We start from the raw sequence: 24,551 nt of genomic DNA on the forward strand, positions 1-24,551 counted from the left end.
GCCCTGGTCACATGTCTGCAGAGCTCTTCCTTTAGGCCCTGGTCACATGTCTGCAGAGCTCTTCCTTTAGGCCCTGGTCACATGTCTGCAGAGCTCTTCCTTTAGGCCCTGGTCACATGTCCGCAGAGCTCTTCCATTAGGTTCTGGTCACATGTCCACAGAGCTCTTCCGTTAGGCCCTGGTCACATGTCCACAGAGTTCTTCCGTTAGATTCCAGTCACATGTCCACAGTGCTCTTCCATTAAGGCTGTTTTACACATTACAATTTCATGTGCGATCTCGTATGCGATGGCACCCGCCCCCATCGTATGTGCGGCACGCTCAATTTGTTGCCCGTGTCGCACAAACGAGTAAACCCCGTCACACGTACTTACCTTCCTAACGACCTCGCTGTGGGCGGCGAACAACCACTTCCTGAAGGGGGAGGGACTTTCGGCGTCACAGCGACGTCACACAGCGGCCAGCCAATAGAAGCGGAGGGGCAGAAAAGAGCAGGACGTAAACATCCCGCCCACCTCCTTCCTTCAGCATTGCCGGCAGGACGCAGGTAAGCTGTGTTCATCTTTCCCGGGGTGTCACACGGAGCGATGTGTGCTGCCTTGGGAACATTGAACAACTGGACGTTCAATGTTAAGAAAATGAACGACGTGTATGTGATCAACGTTTTAACGCACAATCAGGGTCGCGCGTAGGTGTCACATACTACGCTATCACTAACGATGCCGGATGTGCGTCATTTACGACGTGACCCCGCCGACACATCGTTAGATATATTGTAGCATGTAAAGCCTGCTTTAGGTTCTAGTCACATGTCCACAGAACTCTTCCGTTAGGTTCTAGTCACTTGTCCGCAGAGCTCTTTTGTTAGGCTCTCTTCACATGTCCGCAGAGCTCTTCCACTCTTCCATTTCTCTGTCCCATTTAGAGTAGACGAAAGAGATAAAAGGAATAAGTATTCTGTGCATTTCTGTGTCAAATAGGCACAGAGGGGCCCATTGCTTTATATGGGACTGGGGGTCTGCTTTCCGTTTGAGGTTTATTTTGAGAATGAAAGAAAGGGTTCTTGCAGGAGTTTTATCTTGTTCTAAAACTAAACAAAGGTTTTGGTGACTAGTTAGCTGAAAAAAGGCTTCACAGCTTCAAGATTATTGCCTTGTTTCTCTCACTGAGAGCAACTAATTCTTGTTTTAAATAAACGACATACAGAAATCCAGACCAGACAGACCCCATAGACATCAGCGGGGCCCCTCTGCTAGCATGTGACTCAGGAAAGCGCAGGATGCAGATCTCATTCATCTGTTCTGTCGGTCTATTCTAAACAGAACAAATGAAAAATCTGTATGGACAGATGAACAGAGCCTGCCTTCTGCTAACTGGATTGTGGATGCAAAAAAACAACTTTTTTTTTGTTAAAAACAAGATAAAAATGAACACTTCTGTTTTGCTTTCTTATGCCATGTTATTTCTTTTATCATGGTTTTTATCACCAGTCTGGGGCTGACCTTTTTATTAAAGCACAGCAATGAGCAGACACAGACTGGTGATTATACTAAATAATATTAATTAGAAAAAATAAAATGCCCCTAATACCAGACTAAAGGCCCGGGGACCGAGCTTCCAGGTTGGGAGTTGCTGCCATCCCATAACCATCCAAGGCCCCCCCTCACTGGCAGAGTAGGTTACCACAAACACCAAGAGGGAAGCTAGGCACCACCTGAATAATTAGAAAAAGCCAAGTGCCATGTACCAAACATTAGGACCCAAAACAGCAAAAAAAAGTACAGGGGGAGCAAGTAGGTGTATAGGACACTTCCGGGCCCGATTCTGTAATAGCGGCGGCAGCTGTGGATTAGAGACCTGCATGGTAACAGAGCCTGCTATCACCATTCTGGTAAGACACCTGCTCTCACTCTGTATAATCATCTATCCCCCTCTCTGATAGGGCAATTATTTTGTTGGGGATGTATTTATAGACCCCCACAGCACATTAGGTGTTCTCCTGATGAAGCCAGGTTGACTGGCGCAACGCGTCGGGCTGCTACAGTTTCACTCCTGGTCCTGCAATTGTGCTCTGGTAACTTCATTGGGGCTTTCACTCCTGGTGCTTATCATTATTTTTGGCTACTTAGCCTTTTTGCACCATTCCCAATATATATACAATTTTTTTTTTCCAAGCCGCCATCGATAGTCTTTTTGGCTTTCCACCAGCCATTACTTTTGAGCTTTGCAAGTACTCTACATAGCACACAGGGGATATTGACAAAGGTATCTTGAGTTCCTTATAAAGGTTCACGGAACTTATTGTATGTGTCATTATTTCCAAATGATATCCCATGCGTGTTATTTCTGACCTAATCCATGGAGTCGATAGTGTACTATGTTCATGTTTGATTTTAACTATGTATGTGTCTATTGCCACCATGTTTAAATAAATATTGTATATTTTTGCACTGTTCAAGGTCCGCCCTGGTTATTATCTTCTATTCAAAGCCTGGTGCCACACATGTACTTTTTTTTTTTTTGCTGTTTTGGCAGAGAAGGTTCACATAACCGTATTTTCGGTCTGAATGCTGTCCATGGAAAAACGGATGAAGCAAGGACCAATGTTTTGTAATAGGACAGCGCCGATGAGCGATTTTTTTTTTTATTTTTTTCTTCACTAACCGATTCTGCCTGTGAGACAAATCGCAGCGTGCTCTACTGTCTTCCTTCTGTTGCATGGGACTCATCCATTCAAGTCTGTGGGTGCACAAAATAATCGGATGCCATATGGAATCACGGTGTAGCACTCGTTTTTTTATGGCTACAGTATATTATAAGAAATTGTAACCGGCCTTGTAATATATATAACATCTAACGTGCAAATTTGCAGTTAACAAAAAATTCTCCTCTTCTTTTTCCTCACCTTTTGTGGCATACAAAATCAGCAGCTTTATCAACTGTAATTCCCATCACGTAGTGTATAATATTATTTGTACCTCATGTAATTTGCAATACATTGGTTGTACCATTAGAAAATTAAAAAGAAAAGGATTTCTGAACATCTGTCCAATATTGAAGGCAAAAACACCACATATTCTCGTGCTGTAGACGTGTCTCAATCCATGACAGTGACATCACTCATTTTCTCTTTCATGGATTGGAACATGTCTCACACCCTATTAGGGGAGGAAAATGGCAAAAATTATTAATGTTATGAGAGGCTTTTTGGATACTTAAGCTCAACAGAAAATTTCCCAATGGAATGAATCACAAAAACAATTTATACTTCATATATTGATGCTTCTACTTCAAATTCAGATATTTTCTATGTATATAAGTCACAATATACCATTGTCATCTTAAATTCCACTTGTGTGTGTGTTTGGCATGATTCTTTTCTTGATAGGTGGTGTCTGTTCAATAAAATATTCATATTTTAATTTATTGTGTATTTTTTACGTTATATGCTTTATGTATCTATGTTCAACAGAGAATGTTTTGTTTTTAAGAGTTTTTCTATGTATTTGTTTCTTCTAAATAATTAATTTGGAATTTTGTATGTATTTTTTTCCTGTTATCCATTATATTTGGTGCAGGATAACAACTCATCAACAGTTCATCGTTTCATGTACAATATGCTATAAACATATACTGGAATTTTGTCTATGCTGACTATATGATGTTCTGGAGGTGATGCTGCTGATTAACATAGTTTTTTTGTCCATTTTGCACGGCTATTGCAGATTTTTTTTTTGTGGTTTCTGATCGTTCTAACATGTGATGCCACAAACCTACATTGAACCTCTTCTCCACTGCATCGCGATTCTTCTTGAACATGAACCACCTTTGTATTATTCTTGCCAGTTGGCACGGTATTTCCTTTGTTCACTGCAGCCTATTGTGAAATGTTCAGGTGTGCATTAAAGTACATCCACTGCTGTGTCTCTAATTAACTCAGATGTTGTCAATAAACCTATCAGAAGCGTCCAAATTCATGACATCATCATATTGGCCGTCCTATGTTGTTCAAAGGCATAGTACTCTTAGTGTATATAAACTTTTGACTTTGCAGCAAGTAATAAAAATGCCTTAAAACATTCTCTCTCTCATTATTCTGGCATTTGGCAAATATAAATCATTTTGGTTCCTAATTGACCTAAAAAAGGAAAGGTTTATTCTAATCTCATGTCAGTGAGTGAGAAAAACATGTATAGAGAGTGTATGTAAACGTCTGGTTTCAACTGTACCTGTGGTTTAGGTTTTCGATAAACCATGAGAATTTCTGTCTATATGATGAGTCCTATACACAAGCGCATAGTCCAATTACATCTCTGAAATAAACATTTTGAAGGTCTTAATAATAATAGTAATAATAATACAGCCAGCTGTTTACATCTTCGTCAGTTTTGATTTATTTAATACTCTTCATTTACAGTCTTGAGGTACATAAAATATTCACAGTGTCTGAACATTGGCTTTTACCTCGCAGTCCTTGCTTGAATACTAGATAAAGTGATAATTCTTGATACCTTAAATCACAAATTTGGTGATCACAATAGTGACAGTGCAATTGAAACGATCCCTCGACTATGACTACTTGCTGTGCAAAAACAATGTGCCGCAAACAAAAAAGTTCAGTTTTGTTGGATCAAAGTGGAATTCTGCTGTGAAGACTAAGAAAAATAAGAGGAAGTGTGAGGTCACGATTGTTGGTAATTGCTGTCATTTGGCACATTTCTAAGTCCATTTCCTAGAAGAAGAAAATTTGTAAGTTTATGACCATTCTAGTGTATTGATTAAGTATACAATAAATTTTAGGTCCCATCAGAGTAGTGGACAATATCTAAAAATAGGCATAGCTACATGGTTTCCTCAGTAGATACATTATTGTGAATATCTGCTGTCCTTATTGTATGTGTATCTTCTGGTCAGAAAATGCATCTTGTGCTTCTGCCAACCATTAACTAGTGTTCACACCACAAGACAAAAGACATTCATGCCCATAAATTAATCAAGTAGACATAGAAACTTGGCACTCAAGATGAATGTGAATAGTGGTCTTTTATTGAGAAGAACTTGTAGGACCAGCACAAGAACAGACGTTTCGGTCAAAGACCTTCATCTGTGTGCGTGCAGGGGGTCCTCAGAAGGTATAGCAACTGGCGTAGTCAGGTATGACGCGGTGTCACCCGCTGTCTATGTGGCGGTGGACACCGCATCATACCTGACTACGCCAGTTGCCAAGTTGCTATACCCCCTGCATGCACTGATGAAGGTCTTTGACCGAAACGTCTGTGCTTGTGCTGGTCCTACAAGTTCTTCTCAATAAAAGACCACTATTCACATTTATCTTGAGTGACAAGTTTCTACATCTACTTGAGACAGTTTTGGACCCTACTTGAGCACCACCCCAGAAGTGCCGTGTGTATCAACTCATAAGTTAACCAAGACTATGAAGCAAATTGGTTCAGCAATATTGATGTCTTCACTTCTTAGGCTGGAGTCATATGAGTGTAAGAAAAAACGGTCCCATTCTCATCCAGGAGTGTAGGACGATTTTTTCTCACTTGTCATCCGTGTGCTGTCTGTGTGCTGTCCGTGTGCAATCCATTTTTTTCTCAGCAGCTATTAGTCATTTACAGGACCATTTACAATGTTCTGTGCTACATGATAGTAATGTATCCATAAAAATGGACATCACTAGAATGGTCCGTGTGATGTCCATTTTTTTCTCGCACCCATTAACTTGTATTGGCGAGACTCACATGATTTCGGCAACAAATCGCAGCATGTTATGACTTTTCGCTCATCCAGAATCTGGATGAGAACAAAGCTGACCAACTGCTCTCCCTCACTGACTAACATTGGTCTGAGTGCAATGCTATATTTTCTCGCATTGTACTCGCGTGACTCATACGCTCGTGTGAATGTACCCTTAAAGAGATTATGGTACAGATGCAGCAAGGAGTATATAAAACTTAATCTGATTCATGTTGCCAAAAGCATGGTCAGCATGAATCCGAGCCTGGCTGCACAGTTTCAGCCAGATGTATAATTCTATGAAACACTCCTGCATTTCAGAAAATATACAGTTAAATGATCTGACCGGGAACCAGAGCCGAGCCTAGTCCGTTGCCTTCCCTGTATAGCTCAGCACTACTGCAGGTGATTTACAGGCCTCTCTCTATCACCTCTAGCAGCGCTAGGAAGAGCTGGCTGTTGGGCGCCACCGGACTATTCTCATCTATGGGTGTGGTCCCCGGACAGATCTTGTCTTTTCTCTGAGAAGCTGGAGTCTATTTATTGCAATACATAGAGTAAATCTCAGTTTTCCATTGAGCTCAGGCCCCTGGCTACCATGTAAACCTATTGGTTCCTCATGATCGTGTTTTCGAGGGCTGATGCGTGGAAGCAGCAGTGAGGATTCCATCTAAAGGTGCCTGACAGCAGCATCTAAATGATTAATGGATGGGTCTGTTTGCAATACATGCTGGCTATATAATATAGCTGGCATCAGCCTTGTTTTGAGGGAACTCCTGAAAACTCTCCATCTGTGTCTAACAGACGCAGTCATCAACCATTTAGTTGTTTCTCTCAGACACCTCTAAGTGGAATGCACACTACTTCTTGCATGCATCGGCTCTCATCGGCTGGCGCAACACAATCGCTCGGCAATGATGGGTTAATATGGTAGCCAGGCGCTGAGCACCCTCCACACATGCAGACCACTTCCCAGGGCACTAATTTACGTGCTGTTGTGGGCAGGGGTTAACCTCTAGTTTCTGCAGAACAGATGCAGAGATTAGAACACTGAAGTTATGTTTTTGTAAAGGGGTAATATCTCCTACAAGGCGATGTGCTTAGTTCATTCTGTCAGTTTGGCTACAGTCAGGATGGAATCAGAGGCATCTGTCCATCATAAGGAGCCACTGTAAAAAGAAACAAATACAAAATAACCTTCACCGCATGGTATACCTTTCTTTGTAATGTCCCTTTGTATAGGAAAACGCTGTCTGCTATAGTTTCGTATGCAGTAAAACAAATATTGTGAAGTCACACACCGGCAAGATGGAGGCCAAAATGACACACTTTTGACCTCTATTTGCTGAATGGAAGCAGAGCGGAATGTTACAGTATAAGGCCTCTTTCACACGTCCGTGAAAAACCACGCACGTTTTTCACGGACGTGTCAGAGGTGCGTTTTCCCCTCCGTGAGCCGTGTTTATGGCACACGTGTGTTCTCCATGTGTTATCCGTGATAACACACAGAGAACGGGAAATTTCTGCTCACCTGTCCCTAGCGTCGCTGTCTTTGGTGCTGATCTACGGTCTCCGGTCCTGCCGACTCCCCGCTGCTGCTGCTTCCGGCCGCAGTGAACTGAATATTCAATGAGCATAATGAGCGGCGGTGGGAAGCAAGTGACAGCAGCGGCAGAGACACCAGTGCTGGAGAAGGTGAGTAAAGTTTTTTTTTTCTCAAATGTGTGTTTTCTCCGGCGCGTGTCACACGGAACACCTCCGCGTGGTCCGTTTGCGTTCCGTGTGACACCCGTGATGCCGGAGAAAAATGGACATGTTCACATGTGGAGCACACAGGAACACGTATGCTCCACACGTACACACGGTCCATGGCAGAACACGCACGTGAGCGCAGACCCATTGATTTTAATGGGTCTACGTGTGCTCGTGTCTCCGGTATGTGAGGAAACGGACCAAACACGTACCGGAGACACGGACGTGTGAAAGAGTCCTAACAAATAGTAGAAAGAAACACACAAGTATCCAGTACCACCTGGAGGCTTTAAAATCCTTACCCCTTTTTTGCACAAGGTGTGACTTAAAGCACCACTCCAGTGTTTTTTATGATTTCATCGCTAGAGTGATATTTCTAATCTAAGTCCCTAGCCCTAGTGTTATACTCACCCTCCGGCATTTCCATTGTGACCTGCCGGTTGCTCTAATGTTTATTGGAGGTCACTCTTTAATGCAAGTCTATGAGAGCCCTGTGTTGCTATTATAGACTTGCATTGAGTGCTTGTGACATAATTTTTGACTTCCGGCCAGTCAGAAGTATGTCAAAAGATGGCACTACGGGAAAGGAGTGATGCCGAAAAATGGTGAGAACACCGGAGGATGAGTCTACGAGTAGGGGCACCAACCTTAGGTTAAAAGCACCTCTCCAGTGCTGAAAAAATACAAACTCAAAAGTGGTCTTTTAATGACATATTGGAGGAGGGGAATGATGGTCATAGGGAGCGGTGTGATTGGGTGTTGTATAGTATTTTGTATGTATTGAGTGTATTGATATGGTTCGTTAGTTGTTTTTAATTCTTTTCTATGCTACTACATATTAAAGTGTCACATATTTTATTGGCTTCAGTGGGCATTGATAATACTTATTACTTCGTATCATTTTATTGGTTGCTACTGTTAATTGTTAATATATAAAAAATCCTTAATTCCTTATTTCCATTAATTAACTTTAATCCTCATACGTGATAAAAAAAAAACCGCTAACTACTGACTAATGTGAGTTTTAACACTAAAAGTCCCATGAATTTCGAGCTCCATAGGGTTCCAATGGTAGAAATGTTAAATGACCCCTCTCTGGGACTTCTAGTGTTAGGCCGAAGCATCATATAAGTGAGGTAGAGACATGTAGACTTTCACAGTAGTCTTGTACAGTCTTGTACAGTTTAGAACCTGTCTGAGGTTTCCAACCTCCTATGAAGTGAAAGACCCAGTGAAATAAACGGGACATCCCGGTAGAGGTCTCCAAACTATTGCCAAAGACTGTGGGAACTCTAAAGAGCACTTTTTGGAAGGTGTGACCACACGGATCCCTACTGATGCCATGTTGTCACTCAAGCATGTGATATTTTAGATATCTGAAAATCTCCTTGGGCTGGAAGGATGTTCCCGGTGCTGATGTAGCACATTGTGACAGCATCTATAGCAATGTATGTAGAATATATAATGTGTTTTTGTGGAGGAAAAGGGAATAATAGTGATATATTACCAATTTACACATTGTCTTGAATGATCTGGACGCTGAGCAAGAGTCGCTGAGCATGATGAAATGGCTAATAGTCCATCAGTAGAAGAGGATCCAACGACAGCAGGCAGAATGCAGCCAAAAGCTGTAGACGAACCTTTACCATTAGGAGGCAAGTTACTCAGGGAACCAGCATAAGCTCCATTAAAACGATTTGGCTTTTTATTACATGGATTTTCTGTGGGGAAATAAAAGAAAAAAGTAATTTCCTCAAAGTAAATATAAGCAGAAATACATTACTTAGCCCAGAATAAGCACAGAACGTATCCTACAAGTTGACAGAGTATGTAGACGCTGGTACTTCCTATGGTCCCAGGGCCAGTGAGGCCAAAATTCTGTATCTTATTTTGTTTTTTTATCCTGTATCTTTTCAAATGGGGTTATAATGTTAATATTGCTATAAATATGCCCTGTAAGAATAGCCAGCAGATCTTAATTCAGATAAGTACTGGTATACACCGGACAATTCATTCTGGCTACAGTGCAAAAGAGTTACAATATGGAAAGTCTGTCCAATTTAAGAAGTAAACAATATACACCATTAGTTTGGGTGGTATTACATATATTTTTTCCATGTGATACAATCATTTTCGATACCATTTTATCTTTGTAGAGTGGAAATACAGCGGATGAACTAAGTATTGAACACATCACCAATTTTCTAAGTAAATATATTTCTAAAGATGCTGTTGACATGAATTTCTCACCAGATGTTGGTAACATCCATCTAATACACACAGGCAAAGAAATCAAATCAAAGCTGTCCATAAATTTAGTGATGTGTAATAATGAGAAATGGCACATGGAAAAAGTATTGAACACAGGAAGAAAGAGAAATGTAAAAACATGTAAAGTCATGGCACGAGCTGAAATCTATCAGTAATAAGAATCAATTCTGGCCTTAGTGAAAAAAAAAATATCAGCTGGTTTAACTGATAGCCTATAAAAAGGTGTATCATTACCAAATTGCCACACAAGAAACATCTCATGATAGGTAAAATCAATGAGCTGTCTCAAGACCTTGGCAACCTTATTATTGCATGACATACTGATGGCCCGTATGCACACTCACCACACAAGTCTCTATTGCTGATCAAAAAGCAAGTCCAAGCATATTTAAAGTTTGCGCAACAACATTTAGATAAGCCTGTGAAAATCCTTGGAGAATATAGTCTAGTTAGATGAGACGAAAATTGAACTCTTTGGATACCATAATACACACCATGTTTGGAGGCCCTGCATATTATCCCAAATCACCAAATTAACAATGAAGGTTGGAGTTGGGAAGACCATGGTGTATGGCTATTTTTCAGTATACAGCAATGGCAAACTTCATTAAATTGAAAGAAGGGTGAATGGACAAATGTACCGAGACATTCTTGATATAAATCTGATGCCATCTACCAGGATGATGAAGGTGAAATTAGGGTAGACATTTCAGCAAGAGAATGCACACAGTTCCAAGGAAACTCTCAATTGTTTTCAGAGAAAGAAAATAAAGCAAGCTGTTACAAGGGCCCAGCCAATCACTTGACCTGAATCCAATAGAAAAATTATAGAAGTAACTAAAGCTCAGCGTTCATAGAAGGAGCACATAGAACCTTCAGGATTTGAAGAGTGTTTTCATGGAAGAATGGACCAAAATAACAGATGAGCAATGCATGCGACTAGTTTATCCATGCAGGAGGTGTCTTGAAGTGGTCATCACCAACAAAGGTTTTTGTACGAAGTATTAGATAAATTTCAGTAAGTGTGTTCAATACTTTTTCCTGTATCATTTCTCATTATTACACATCACTAAATTTATGGACATGTATGGTTTGATTTCTTTGCCTATGTGGATTGAATGAGTTGTTACTGACATCTGGTGAGAAAATCATGTCAATAACACCTTTAGAATTATATATATTTAGAAAACTGGTGACATGTTCAATACTTAGTTCACCCACTGTGTGTTTCAGTCAACAGTACTTTGAAAAACCATGGCATGTAAAGAAAACAAACCTAATTACCATTTTAGTGCCATTAAATTCAAAGTTATTAATTATAGGGGTTCTCTGTCAATGACATTTCCTATTTCCCTGCCCCGTTAGGACCCAGTATGTCCATGCTTTGCATTTTAGATCACCAGCATGTACTCCTCTGCTGCCAGCAGAAGACAAATTCTCGTCTGCCTAGTGAGGATCTATGGGGCATCTAGGTACTTAATGCTGCACTTACTCTGCTCCACCTTGGCTTTGGCACTGGACAGTCTTATGTGGGTTCCAGTTTTCATATGTTTATTAAGAGAACTGTTGCAATTGACAGTAGTTATAGCTCGTATAGTTTGGGCTCCATTCCAGGTTAAGGGTTTATGATGTGTGTATCTTCTGGCTGCACAATGTGTAGGAGGAGGCGCTCCAAGTGCACCTAGGAGGCTAGAAAAGCCTGTTGAATAGCCCAAAGGAAATGGGTGCGCTGCAGCACCTGTCTGTGCCACTGTGTCTATTGTGCTGTTTCCCAAGTAGGACACAGGAACATGGGTCATGCTTCCACCTGTCTCCTGGCACATCACTAGTGCTTGATGAAACCGAGTCTGAAACAAAATTATATAACAAATAGTAAAAATCCACTCCACCATTCACTTACAGGTATCTTTATCAGGACTTAAAAATGTTAATTTAGAATTATTATATTAATACATGAATATTCAAGGATAGTTTTCCATTAATTATGATATAAGAATTATGGGTTGCGTTTGTCCATAAGGGAGAAACACTTCATATGTTCTTATTATTCAAAAATGGTAGTACATGAGTTGTCAGTATGAGGTACATGTACATAGAGGTGACAGATTTAGAGACAGGTAAGTCTAGGCGCATTCTTATATCATAGGTCTTTATTTCATACTTGATTTGCAGTTTGGGCATTCAGAAGACTGTGGTCAGGTGTTCTGGGCTCCTGAATGCTGAACAGTCGGTAGACATGATCTACAATGCCCAAGGCTCGAAGGAGCTTCTCTCTTTGCTGAAGACCTTGTAGTCGTTCCATTTCCTCTTTTTCATCAATTTCTATTGGCTTCATAGAGTCTACTTTTACTTCTTCTGCCTATACAAAAAAAGGGTAAAACCAACTGAATGTTATACAAACAAGTAATCAAAGTACTAACTGCAAACATGATGGATCACTTTCTGTGTCCAAGGTTACTATCATTCATCGACCTCAAGAATTCTGCAGTTATAACAACAGTTGTGGCTACATCCCAGTTGCTACAAGGACCTTGGGCGTGGGCAGCTTGGCTAGTGGTCATGGCTGGCTTGGTTGATGGGTGTGGTGATGTTTCCTCCTGTTCACTATAATGATGCAAGGGGGGCTTCACCCCCCTGCACCTCCCCATTTGTGGATCTTACCCCCAGATGCCCGTTTCTTTTATAAACAACTCCATGACCATGTGGACTTAAAAAAATAATGTTGCTTCCTGGTATCAGCTATGTTGGAAGCCCCGCCCCTTCTGGTCACATGGACATGAAGTCAGCAGACGTTCCTTAGCCCACTGGGAGTTAGCCATTACCTTATAACGACTGGGAATTGTAACTTATTACATTATGCAGTCGGTTGACATGATCCATTACCTGATGAAATCCCTATTGTTGTAGCATCACGGCTCCAATGTTCCCGAACGGTACCTTTGTACCCGTGTGACTTCTGCATCACATGGCAGATGCAGTTAAGTATACAGAAACTATAAGGGAGCAACAGGGAATTCATGGAGAAAGTAATGACTCTTGATATTTTATGCCATTTACTGTTTTTAGGCAAATTTTTGTTGATCCCCCCCCCAAAAAAATCTTCGCCCTGCTTACACTTTACCCATTATTTCCCATTCCAAACATTGTAAAACCACTAATTGTTTGCAAATATGTGTAATATTCCCCTTTATTTGGACTAGTGTACAAGTATGATAATACCTCTTAAAACAGTCATCATTCTGGTTATTCATCCTTACAAAATGAAAACTGCATGCAAATTAGAATTTCTCTATAAAGGTAGGCTGCAAAGGTGTAACAATCATGGTTTCAGAGGTTGCGACTGGGCCCTTAGGTGAAGTGGTCCCACCGACCTCAGTGCCTGCATTACCTGGATGTGTGTGCGAGGACATACGTCCAGCTGAGATGCATTCCTGCACAGAGACCTGTCGGGTCCCTGCACTGCAATACACGCTGTACAGAACAGAGGCCAGTCACTGACGCCAGCGGCACCGTAACTGGGGGCGCATGGCAGTGACACCATGCATCGCCATAGCAGGCACGCCGATGTCAGCTGCCGGTCACTGCAACTGCTATATAGGAGGAGACAGCATGACATGGTGCCAGGGAAGGTGAGTAAAATATTTGTTTTTTTTATTCATTACAGGCAAGCAGAATGGGGACTATATATACCAGGCAAGGGCTCAGGATAAGGACATATATACGAGGATGGGGGACAAATATAACAAGATGGGGGACACATTTCCCAGGATGGGGAAATATTTACCAGGAACATTGCCCATAATAGGGACATAACCAGGATGGGGACATATTTACCAAGAAGGGGCCCAGAATAGGGACATATATACCAGGATGGGGGACATGCAGTATATACCAGAATGGGGAACATTTTTACCAGAAAGGGGCCCAGAATGGGGGACATATATACCAGAATGCGGCCCAGGATAAGGACATATATACTAGGAAGGAGCCCAGAATGGGGGACATATATACCAGGATGGGCGGACACATTTATCAGGATGGGGACATATTTACCATGAAGGGGCCCAGGATGCGGGCATATATACCAGGATGGAGGACATATACCATGATGGGGACATGTATACCAGAATGGAGGACATATTTACCAGTAATGAGCCCAGGATGGGAGGCATATTTACAAGAAAGGGGTTTAGAATGGGAGTGGAGTGCGGGACATTACTACATAATGAAGGGGGGGGCAACACTTACACCTTTATTGGATTTGGAACACTACAAGGGCATTTGAGCAACATGCAGGAAGGGGGGGAGGTACGAGTATACACCGGGGCCCATCAGACTCTAGGTATACCACTGGGAGGCTATTTACACATTGGTGTCTTTGATTTGGCTAATATGCTTAGTCATCTTTCAAGGCTCTTTAATGGTTCAGACATTCAGAATAGCTACCTATAGAGAGACAGTTTTCTTCCTCTTGGAGGAAAGCAAACTTTGATTGAGATTTCACATAAGACTCCTGACACTAACTAGATCTCGTCAAGGAAAACCAGTACCTCCTGACAGCAAAATAAAATCTAAAATTCAATCTGCTACTCATCCAAAAAATTCTCCCTAGTGCTGGATATGCCTTATCCCTGACTACCATCAAACCAAAGCTCTTCATTTATTCACTACAGCTATTATCCTCCTACGTTGCGATGCTCTGCTCTTCTCTTGTGCTGCACGGATAATCTAAAAGGTTGTATATATCAGACTCTTTTTTTTAAAAGGAACCTGTCATATCCAAAATCACTATTTACCTGCATATATGATGGTAAACTGCAGGTAATTAGCATTTAAATCCTGTTTCGCCGCCTTACTGGAGAAACTACTATATGGAGAAATTGAAACCTATAGGCCTCTTGCACATGTTAAGTATTGGGTGATGTTTTGGTTTGGCTTACAAACATTGAGGTAAAAACCTCACCAAATGCTCAATGTGTGCACGTGGCCTTATTCTCCCTGCCTGCAGCTACTTGCTTCCAGTCAGCAGGGTGGTGCAGGAAGAGGATACAGTTGATCAATCTAAAGTGAGCTCACGGTATTCACTCCCTGACACTTTGACTGACAGCCTACTCTTCACACATATGCGGCAGACCAGGCTGTCAATAAAAGTGCCGGGGAGTGATTACAGCCGTACTCTCCATTCAGTGAGCGGAGACTGTAACAGCTTCCTGCACCGCCCTGATGACTGGAAACTAGCAGCTGCAGGGAGGATAAAACATAATTCTTCTCCCTGCAGCTGTTGCTCCAGTAAGCCAGCTAAACAGGAGTTAAATACTATTTACCTGCAGATTAGCACTATATCTTCATGTAGTGTTTCTAGATGTCTCAGGTTCCATTTAAGGGTGAGACCAGATGTGCTGTTGGCCAAACCTCTGGTGACCAATAGCCACATGACTTTATCTTTTAATTGCCATTGGGCACCATGGGTGTACAAGTTTTCGTACATGGCTAACCCCCACGATAGATCTGGTTCTTGATATTGACAGTTTTAAGTGTTCCTTGAAAACACATTTTTATCGGGCTACTTACAGTTTAGTGCAGTTCTCCTTCTCCTCCTATTCCTTGCCCCACACAGTACTTAAAATCCATACATGAATTCAGATCTGATGACAGATACATGCAGGTTTATTTTTAAAGTATCTAGTGCCAAAATCAGCTCCGTGACTGAGTTTGTGGCTCTACTTTCCCCCTTTATATATTAAGTGCTAAATGGATCTTTTCCCTTAACTCACAATTAGCAGATACTCCTATTCATTCTTCACTTACTTTCATGGCACCATTTTGCAAATGTGTTAGGTAAAATATTCCTGCCCGCTGGTAATGACGAATCTAGTTACGGTATATACACAATTCAAAAATAGGCATTAAAGTGAAGATATTATAAGAGATAAGAGGTGAGAAGAAATTCAAATGCAGTGAAGACCATAACACAGTAACAGGAATTGTGGTATAAATTGTGTGAACTGTCACAAAATCCTAGTTGTGGACACATGTGACTTTTGGAATTTCTCCGCCAGTTCAGGCCTGCTCTACTAACTTTTTGAAAGCACATATGATACTAAATGTCTGGGCTCCATATGTAGACAAATGTATTGCAGTATAGAAAAGTAAATTGACTATTGACTCTAAACATGGCGGACGACTCCTCAGCACATGGACAATGACAGACTTTGACTTTATTGCTCCTTTCTATCATTTTATAAGTACAGTGGAACCTTGGATTACGAGCATAATTGGTTCCGGGAGTGTGCTCTTAAACCAAGTTACTCTTATATCAAAGCGAATTTTCCCATAAGAAATATTTGAAACAAAGACAATTCGTTCCACAGCACAAAAATATTTTCTGTATTTATACAAACATATTACAGTAATACATAATACTGTACTGTATCCATATAAAATTATTACAGTACACTAATACAAAATACTGTACAGTGCAATAAAAAACATAAAGCAAATTAAACTGCACATTAGCTTACAATACAAATGTTGGTGACCAAGAGGTACAGTACAAGCAATGTGCTGTACTGGTTAGCCAAAAATGCAAATTGATAGACATGCTATATAGTATATACTGTACTGTGCAATGGTATACTGTATACAGTAAACAGTACATATGGACAGAAAGTTACCTCCAGAGCAGGTCAGAGCGTGGTGAAAGGACAGAACCGGAAGTATACACAGTGGGAATTTGCTCTTATTGCAAATCATTGCTCTTAAACCAAGTTACACATTTGTAAAGATCTTTGCTCGTCTTGCAAAACGCTCTCAAACCAAGTTACTCTTAAACCAAGGTTCCACTGTATATTGATTAGTGTAATGATAGAACCAAAGGTCTAGCTTACCTTTATCTCTACATTTCTATGGCCACTGGATAGAGCCCGCGTAGAAGGTCTTCTTGTCACCTTGTATTTCACTGGCTTTTCACCTGCTGACTCTCCTTGCAAGGAATCTTTTTGGTCTTTCTTCTTCTTTGCAAAAGGTATGTCTTTTTGTTCCTGTTTCAGTCGTAGCTCTTCTAGCTGCTGCCTGTCACATAAAAGTTTAATGGTATGTATACAGTTGCAACAAAAATTATTCACCCCCTTTGAAAATTAGGTTTAATAGCAAAATTTACAAACTTTCTTCTGTTTGCAATAAATCAATCAATTAAGAACAATTTAAAACCTCAAGACAACTACACAAGAGGTCAAAATTGCTTTTTTTCCAGAAATAATGTAATCTACATTGATCAACATTTGAAGGGGTTTTTTTTGTAAGTGGTACACCATGCAACTACAACAGGGTTTTACAAAAGATCCAAAGTTTATCAATATAAAACCTTTATTTTGCCCAAAATGGGATGATTATAATTAGAAAACAACAATGACTGTTGCACAGAGAAAGATTATAAGTAAATCTTCTGAAGGTAACAACAGTCACCAATCAGTAGGAAGTGTACAGGCCTTTGCTGTGAATTACTTCATAACATCTGCGGCCACAGGACATCACTAGTCCCTTACATTCTCTGGTGGGATTTTGGTCCACTCTTCCTTCAGTCTCTTCCACAGTTCTTTGACTCTTGTGGGTTTCTTGGCCGTAACTTCGTTACCAAGGATTTTCAGAGGTTTTCGATTGGGTTTAGATCATGACTCTGGGCTGGTCATTTCATTGTTTCAATGTTTTCTGTTTCAAGGAACTGCTTTACCCGTTTTGCTGTGTGACAGGGGACATTGTCCTGCATGAATAATGCTGGTTGATTGAGTGATGAATGCAAGTAAGAAACCACGTATTTTTGAAGAAGGTTCTGATACAAACTTGCATTCACTCTGCCATGTAGCTGTATGAGAGGCCCAACTCCTGCTGCGGAAAACATTTCCCAAACCATGACACTTCCTCCACCACCTTTCATTGACTTCTTAACACTTTGGGTTCAGTCTTTCCCCAGGTTGTTGATGAACATACTGTTTCCCATCAGACCCAAATAGATTAAACTTGCTTTCATCACTAAAATGAACTGTGGACCACTTCTTCGTCTAGCCTTTTGATTATTTCTGCTAATGAGAGGTTTGGTCACTGCAGAATGGGCTTTCAGTCCAAATGCCCTTAAACGTTGTGACACTGTATAACGAGACAGAACCTTAGTCTGTTCAGAGCTGAACTGGCAAGCAATGCCAGCTGCAGTGTTGAAATGATTACCCATGGAGATTCTCTGCATTATCCCGTCCTCTCTTGCATTTGTCTTTCAAGGGCGCCCAGCTTTCTTGTGGGACTTGAAAGAGTTTGTGATGTTGTAAAGATGCAATATTCTCGAAATCACAGACTTGGAACGACCAACTTCCCTTGCAATGGCTGATAGGGTCACCCCTTTGGCCTACATCTGGACAACCTGCTGCCGGAAGGTTTCAGTCACTTTGGAACGGCACACCATTTTTGAAAAGTCATTGGAAACTGGAAAGTTAGGCTGTCAGTTACATAGGGTTTATCAGATAATTAAGAAAATTAGCACCAGGTGCCAGATTAGCACCAATAACTTGCAGTTATCTGAAAGTGTTCTCTAATTTTCATCAGTGTTCTTTTTCATTTATCACATTTACGTTGTTACTAGAAGGTGGCCCAATTCTACGCATGGGGTATTCTAGAATTTACGTATTGTGTAGTTCATGTATGATTTTTGTTATATATATATATATAGATGTTGTTGTGTGTAGTTACCAAGTGTTTGTGTAGGGCGCTGTACATGTTCTGGGTGTTGTCTGGGTGTGGCGGGGAGTGAGAGCGGTGTTGTTTGTGTGTTGCGTTGTGTGTGTTGCGTGTGTTGCATTGTTTGTGGAGCGCTGTGTGTCTGTAGCATTGTGTGTGTGTTGCGTGGTTTGTGTGTGTTTTGGGGGAGGTATGTTTTGTGCAGTGTGTGTGTTGCGCGGTATGTGCGTATATTTATGTATGCCGCGGTGTTTGTGTGTTGGGTGTTGTGTGTGTGCAGCGTTGTCTGTGTGTGTGGGTGTTTGTGTAGGGCGGTGTTTGTGTTTCCCAGTGTGTGTGTGTTGTGCAGTGCACGTGTGTGTTGGGGGGAGGTGTGCACCTCCCATCGTGCTCCATCCCCCATGCTGTGCACCCCCCATCGTGCTCCATCCCCCATGCTGCGCACCCCCCATCGTGCTCAATCCCCCAAGCTGCGCACCCCCCATCGTGCTCCATCCCCTAAGCTGCGCACCCCCCATCGTGCTCCATCCCCTAAGCTGCGCACCCCCCATCGTGCTCCATCCCCCATGCTGCGCACCCCCCATCGTGCTCCATCTCCCATGCTGCGCACTCCCCATCGTGCTCCATCCGCCATGCTGCGCACTCCCAAACGTGCTCCATCTCCCATGCTGCGCACTCCCCATCGTGCTCCATCCGCCATGCTGCGCACTCCCAAACGTGCTCCATCCGCCATGCTGCGCACTCCCAAACGTGCTCCATCCGCCATGCTGCGCACTCCCAAACGTGCTCCATCCGCCATGCTGCGCACTCCGAAACGTGCTCGATCCGCCATGCTGCGCACTCCCAAATGTGCTCCATCCGCCATGCTGCGCACTCCCAAACGTGCTCCATCCGCCATGCTGCGTACTCCCAAACGTGCTCCATCCGCCATGCTGCGCACTCCCAAACGTGCTCCATCTGCCATGCTGCGCACTCCCAAACGTGGTCCATCCGCCATGCTGCGCACTCCCAAACGTGGTCCATCCGCCATGCTGCGCACTCCCAAATGTGCTCCATCCGCCATGCTGCGGACTCCAAAACGTGCTCCATCCGCCATGCTGCGGACTCCTAAACGTGCTCCATCCCCCATGCTGCCCGCAGCATCAGCCTCTGTGCCCGCAGCATCAGCCTCTCTGCCCGCAGCATCAGCCTCTGTGCCCGCAGCATCAGCCTCTCTGCCCGCAGCATCAGCCTCTGTGCCCGCAGCATCAGCTTCTGTGCCCGCAGCATCAGCCTCTCTGCCCGCAGCATCAGCCTCTGTGCCCGCAGCATCAGCCTCTGTGCCCGCAGCATCAGCCTCTCTGCCCGCAGCATCAGCCTCTATGCCCGCAGCATCAGCCTCTCTGCCCGCAGCATCAGCCTCTCTGCCCGCAGCATCAGCCTTTTCTGTCCCCAGCATCAGCCTCTCTCCTCCCAGCCTACCCCAGCCTCAGCCTCCCCCAACATCAGCCTCTCTTCTCTCAGCCTCCACCCTCCCAGCCTTCCCCAGGATCAGCCTCTCTCCTCCCAGCCTCCTCCAGCACGCTGTGCTCCTCTGCCGACACTCACAGATCCGATCGTATACACACACACACACACCCACCCGATCGCATACACTCACACCCACCCGATCGCATACACTCACACCCACCCGATCGCATACACTCACACCCACCCGATCGCATACACTCACGCACACACACATTGACGATATTACACATACGCGCTCATACTCACAACTTCTGGCCATGTGATCCTCCGGCAGGTCCTGAAAGCTCACAGCACAGTATCGCGGCCGAGAAGCAAGCGATATCCCAGGATGTTGTGAGTGTGTGGATGTGATGTGTGTGTGAGGTGTGTGTGAGAGTGAGTGTGATGTGTGTGTGTGTGTGAGTGTGTACTCACCTGGGGCTCCGTGTCAGTTGGGGGAATGCGTGTGGGGGGCGGGGCCAGAGCGAGCGTGCATTGCGTGAGGGGGGCGGGGCCTGCAGAGAGCCGGGGCGAGAGGCCAATCCGTGTGGGGGGGCGGGGCCATGGCGAACCCAGCGGCCAATCAGCTTTGTGTCACCGTAAGGACATGTCACCGTGACACAATTTTGGAGCATGACAGACAGACAGACAGAATAAGGCAATTATATATATATAGATTATGTGCTTTTGAAAAAAAATCAATTTGTGAAATAAGCTTAAAATATTGCTAGTTTACTCATGTTAGGATATAATAACATAGGACTACACAATGACCTTAACATTTAAGAAATTGTGTGTTGTTCTCTAATTTTAATCTCTAGTGCAATTAAATAGTTTCTCCATATTCAAAACATTTAGACCAATTCATTAAGGCTAGCATTGCATATGCCAGTATAATGATGGGGTGTGGTGGGGTAAGTTGCACCAAATTCATTAAGAGATGTGAACCTCACTAGAACTGCTATTCTAGCTAGGGACTGGACTAACATTTCTGGTGTAAGAAACATCACACCCTGTCTGTGCTCTGGCCACTTTGGTGGAGCTGGTTGGAGCATGAACAGGGTGTGAGGTATCTTACATGGAGCACATGAAAGTGCCAAAAGTCGCACACTTTTTGTGAAAATTCTCATTACACAAAACATATGTAACTTTTCAAAGAGCTTTAGACCAGTTGATATAAAAACTTTGACAAATCAGCCCCAAAATGGTTCTTGTAATAAAGACAGCAGACTTATAATTCTTCAACCCTCATTATTTGTCTGAAGCATACCTGATGCTATTAGTCAAGCGTTTCATTAGAAATCTGCATTTGATTGAGTATTAGAAATACGGCAAAGTCAAAAAAGCGATCCAAAAAGTTGAGAGGAGAGATCATTGCCCAGCACAAACAAATAACAGGATACAAAAAGATAGCCAAGGCCCTGAATGTTCCTAGATATACAGCCGGAAAAAGAGGTCACAAGTTCAGTTATAGGAACACTATGGTAGCTACAATACCTGGATATGGCAGTAAGGGGGAGCTATCACCGGCTGTCACCAGATTCAGATGGGAGAGATTCACCAGATGGGAGAGAGGTGTTTAAAAACCACTGAGTGACTGCAAAAGTCCTGCAGCAAGATTTCGTGGCAGCAAGCACGGAGGTTTCAATTTGCACTGTAAAGTTAATACTAAACGCTGAAGACCTCTATGACCAGATTCCAATGGCTCAAAAGCACCAGAAAAGTTGTTTCCAGTATGCTCAAAGCCATATAAACAAAAACAGAAGATTTAGGATTCTGATCTGTGAAGAAATGAAACAAAACTGGAACATTTCAGGCTAAGGGATTAGCCATTTATCTGGTGGGGGAAGAATGAAGCATGTTGTAAAGAAACCAGCAGGGGGAGCTGGAACACCTGGAGAGTGCTAGGCAGAAACTCTCCACTAGATGGCACTAGACTGTAATAACCCAGCAATGGGAGCTAGAGCATCAGTAGGTGCTAGGCAGAAACTCTCCACTAGATGGCACTAATCCCCCTAGTGGAAGGAGTGGAAGGTCATACGGGCAGAAGTCAGAGCCATGAAGTCGACGAGGTACCAGGGATCAGACAGAGGCAGAGTCCAGGAAGAGCCGAGTCAGAAAACCGAGAGAGCGTCAGAGACCGGGGAAGAGCGAAAATCAGAGTTTAAATACAAGCCAAAGTGGGGAAGAGGGAGAGCAGGTAATAGCAGACAAATACAGGAGGATGGAACAACAGAGGAGGAAGGACGGGTGTCAAAGAGGAACGGATGCAGTCAGGATGGGAAGCAGGGAGGACTGACAGTCAAGATGGGAGACAGGGAGAACGTACACAGTCAGGACGGGAGCAGGGGGAAAGAGACACAGTCAGGATGGGAGGCAGGATCAGAACTTACAAGGATCAGTGGCACACTGCAGAACAGAATTATAACTGGCGCCGCATGAACAGGAATGCTCCATAGATAAGGCGCCGTGATCCTGGGAACACGGCTCGGAGGGGGGGCCCCTCCCACTGGCCATGCTCCGGGGAACCCTGACAGCCGTGAGTCATGACACAAGTGTTGAAAAGAACACCTCACCCACAGTCAAGGATAGTGGTGGCTCAGTGGTGCTCTGTGGCTGCCACTGGAAACCTTCTGCATGTGGAGAGCAAGGTTGATTGAGATACATTTCAAAAAGACCTAAGAGAAAATATCAAGTCTTCTGTGAGGAAGTTGAAGCTTGGTCATCATTGGATCTTCCAACAGGAAAATTATCCCAATGATAACTCAAAGTCATTCAAGTCTTAGTTTTAGAAGGAGTCCTCAAAGAAGATTCTGGAGAGACCATCACAGTCGACTGACTTGAACGACATGGAAAATGTTTGTGGGATTTGAAGAAATCAGTTGCTGCACACAATACTAAGAATATTAGTGAACTAGAGGCCACTGACAATGAGGAATGAGCTAAGACTTCTCAGGAACGCTGCCAGAAGCTGGTGTCTAACTATGCATCATGTTTGCAGTAGGTAATAATAGCCAAAGGGGCTCTATGACAAACTAAAGACACTTGTCATGAAAGGGGGTGAATAATTCTGAGACTGCAGTAGTCAGTAAAAGTGACATTTTGTGTTGAATTTGGAGGAACCACTTGTTATATTAGTTGTGTTGAGCTATTTACATTGTTCTTGTTTTAATTATTGTAAACAGCAGAAAGTTTTTAAATTTTACTAAGGCTAAGTTCACACTTCCGTTGTTTTGCATCAGTCACATGCGTTGCATGTGACTGATGCGTTGTACAACGGATGACAACGGTGACAAAGAAAAGAATTTCTTTGTCGGACTCCGTTGTGTGCGGGGGGCGGAGTTCGGGGGGCGGAGCTGAGGACGTCAGTGCAGTCTGCATGGCTGGGGACAGGTGAGTGAGTGAGTGTGTGTGTGTGTGTGTGTGTGTGTGTGTGTCTACATGCGTGTGTACATGCGGAGTGCGGGAGGGGGCGGAGCGTGAGGGGGCGGAGCCGAGCGGAGCCGTGGAGCTGAGGACGTCAGTGCCGCGGGGACTGCAGGGCTGGGGACAAGTGAGTGAGTGTGTGTGAGTGTGTGTGTGTGTGAGTGTGAGTGTGTGTGTACACATGCGGAGTGCGGGAGGGGGCAGAGCCGAGTGGTGAAGTGTCGGCCTCCTTGCACACTGTATCCAGGGTAAATATCGGGTAACTAAAATCAAAGCACTTTTTGCTTGGTTACCCGATATTTATCTTGGATACCAGCTTAGCGCGGGCTCCCTGCACCCGTAACCACTGTAAATATCGGGTAACTAACCAAAGCGCATTGCTTGGTTACCCGATGTTTATCCTGGTTACGGGGGCGGGGAGCCAGAGAGCGCATGCGCAGCGAAATCCAACGGATCGCGCTGCTCAAAAAACGTTACAGGCTACGTTGCTTCCGCCCGGCGGTCAGTTAAAAAACGACTTGCCGCGACGCAGCGGATGCAATGCAGCATCATCAGTCACAATCCGTCACTAATAGAAGCCTATGGGGAAAAACAGGATTCCTGCAAAATATTTTGCAGGATACCGTAATTCCTCAAGGCTACGGATTGTGACTGATGCAAAACAACGGAAGTGTGAACTTAGCCTAATAAGCCTAATTTGCAATGGGGTTGAGTAATTTTATTACAATTGTATATATACCATATATATGCTCCTTCCCCATTTTGTTATTGTTATGTCTACACTGTGTGCAGAATTATAAGGCAAGTTGTATTTTAGAGGATTTTTTATTATTATTGATCAACAACTATGTTCTCAATCAACCCAAAAGACTCATAAATATCAAAGCTTAATATTTTTGGAAGTTGGAGTGGTTTTTTTTAGATTTGGCTATCTTAGGAGGATATCTGTTTGTCCAGGTAACTATTACTGTGCAGAATTATTAGGCAACTTAATAAAAACCAAATATATTCCCATCTCACTTGTTTATTCTCACCAGGTAAACCAATATAGCTGCACAAAATTTAGAAATAAACATTTCTGACATGCAAAAACAAAAACCAACAAAATTAGTGACCAATGTAGCCATCTTTCTTTATGATGACACTCA

The 24,551-nt window shown here is 43.1% G+C and overlaps 1 protein-coding gene across 1 annotated transcript in view; it reads right to left on the reverse strand.

Moving 5' to 3' along the window:
- Window positions 1-4,386: 4,386 nt before the first annotated feature.
- The window catches only part of TTLL13 (tubulin tyrosine ligase like 13), a 54,170-nt gene continuing 34,005 nt past the window's right edge, over window positions 4,387-24,551 (reverse strand). The window contains exons 12-16 of the mRNA XM_075342798.1: window positions 16,653-16,836; window positions 11,927-12,124; window positions 11,258-11,612; window positions 9,002-9,215; window positions 4,387-4,732 (exon numbers count right to left, since the gene is read on the reverse strand). Of these exons, the coding sequence (XP_075198913.1) occupies window positions 4,720-4,732; window positions 9,002-9,215; window positions 11,258-11,612; window positions 11,927-12,124; window positions 16,653-16,836 (964 nt within the window). The 3' untranslated portion in view covers window positions 4,387-4,719. The remainder of the gene's footprint in view (window positions 4,733-9,001; window positions 9,216-11,257; window positions 11,613-11,926; window positions 12,125-16,652; window positions 16,837-24,551) is intronic.

This window comes from Anomaloglossus baeobatrachus, chromosome 4 (genome assembly GCF_048569485.1).
Source record: "Anomaloglossus baeobatrachus isolate aAnoBae1 chromosome 4, aAnoBae1.hap1, whole genome shotgun sequence".
NCBI lineage: Eukaryota > Metazoa > Chordata > Amphibia > Anura > Aromobatidae > Anomaloglossus > Anomaloglossus baeobatrachus.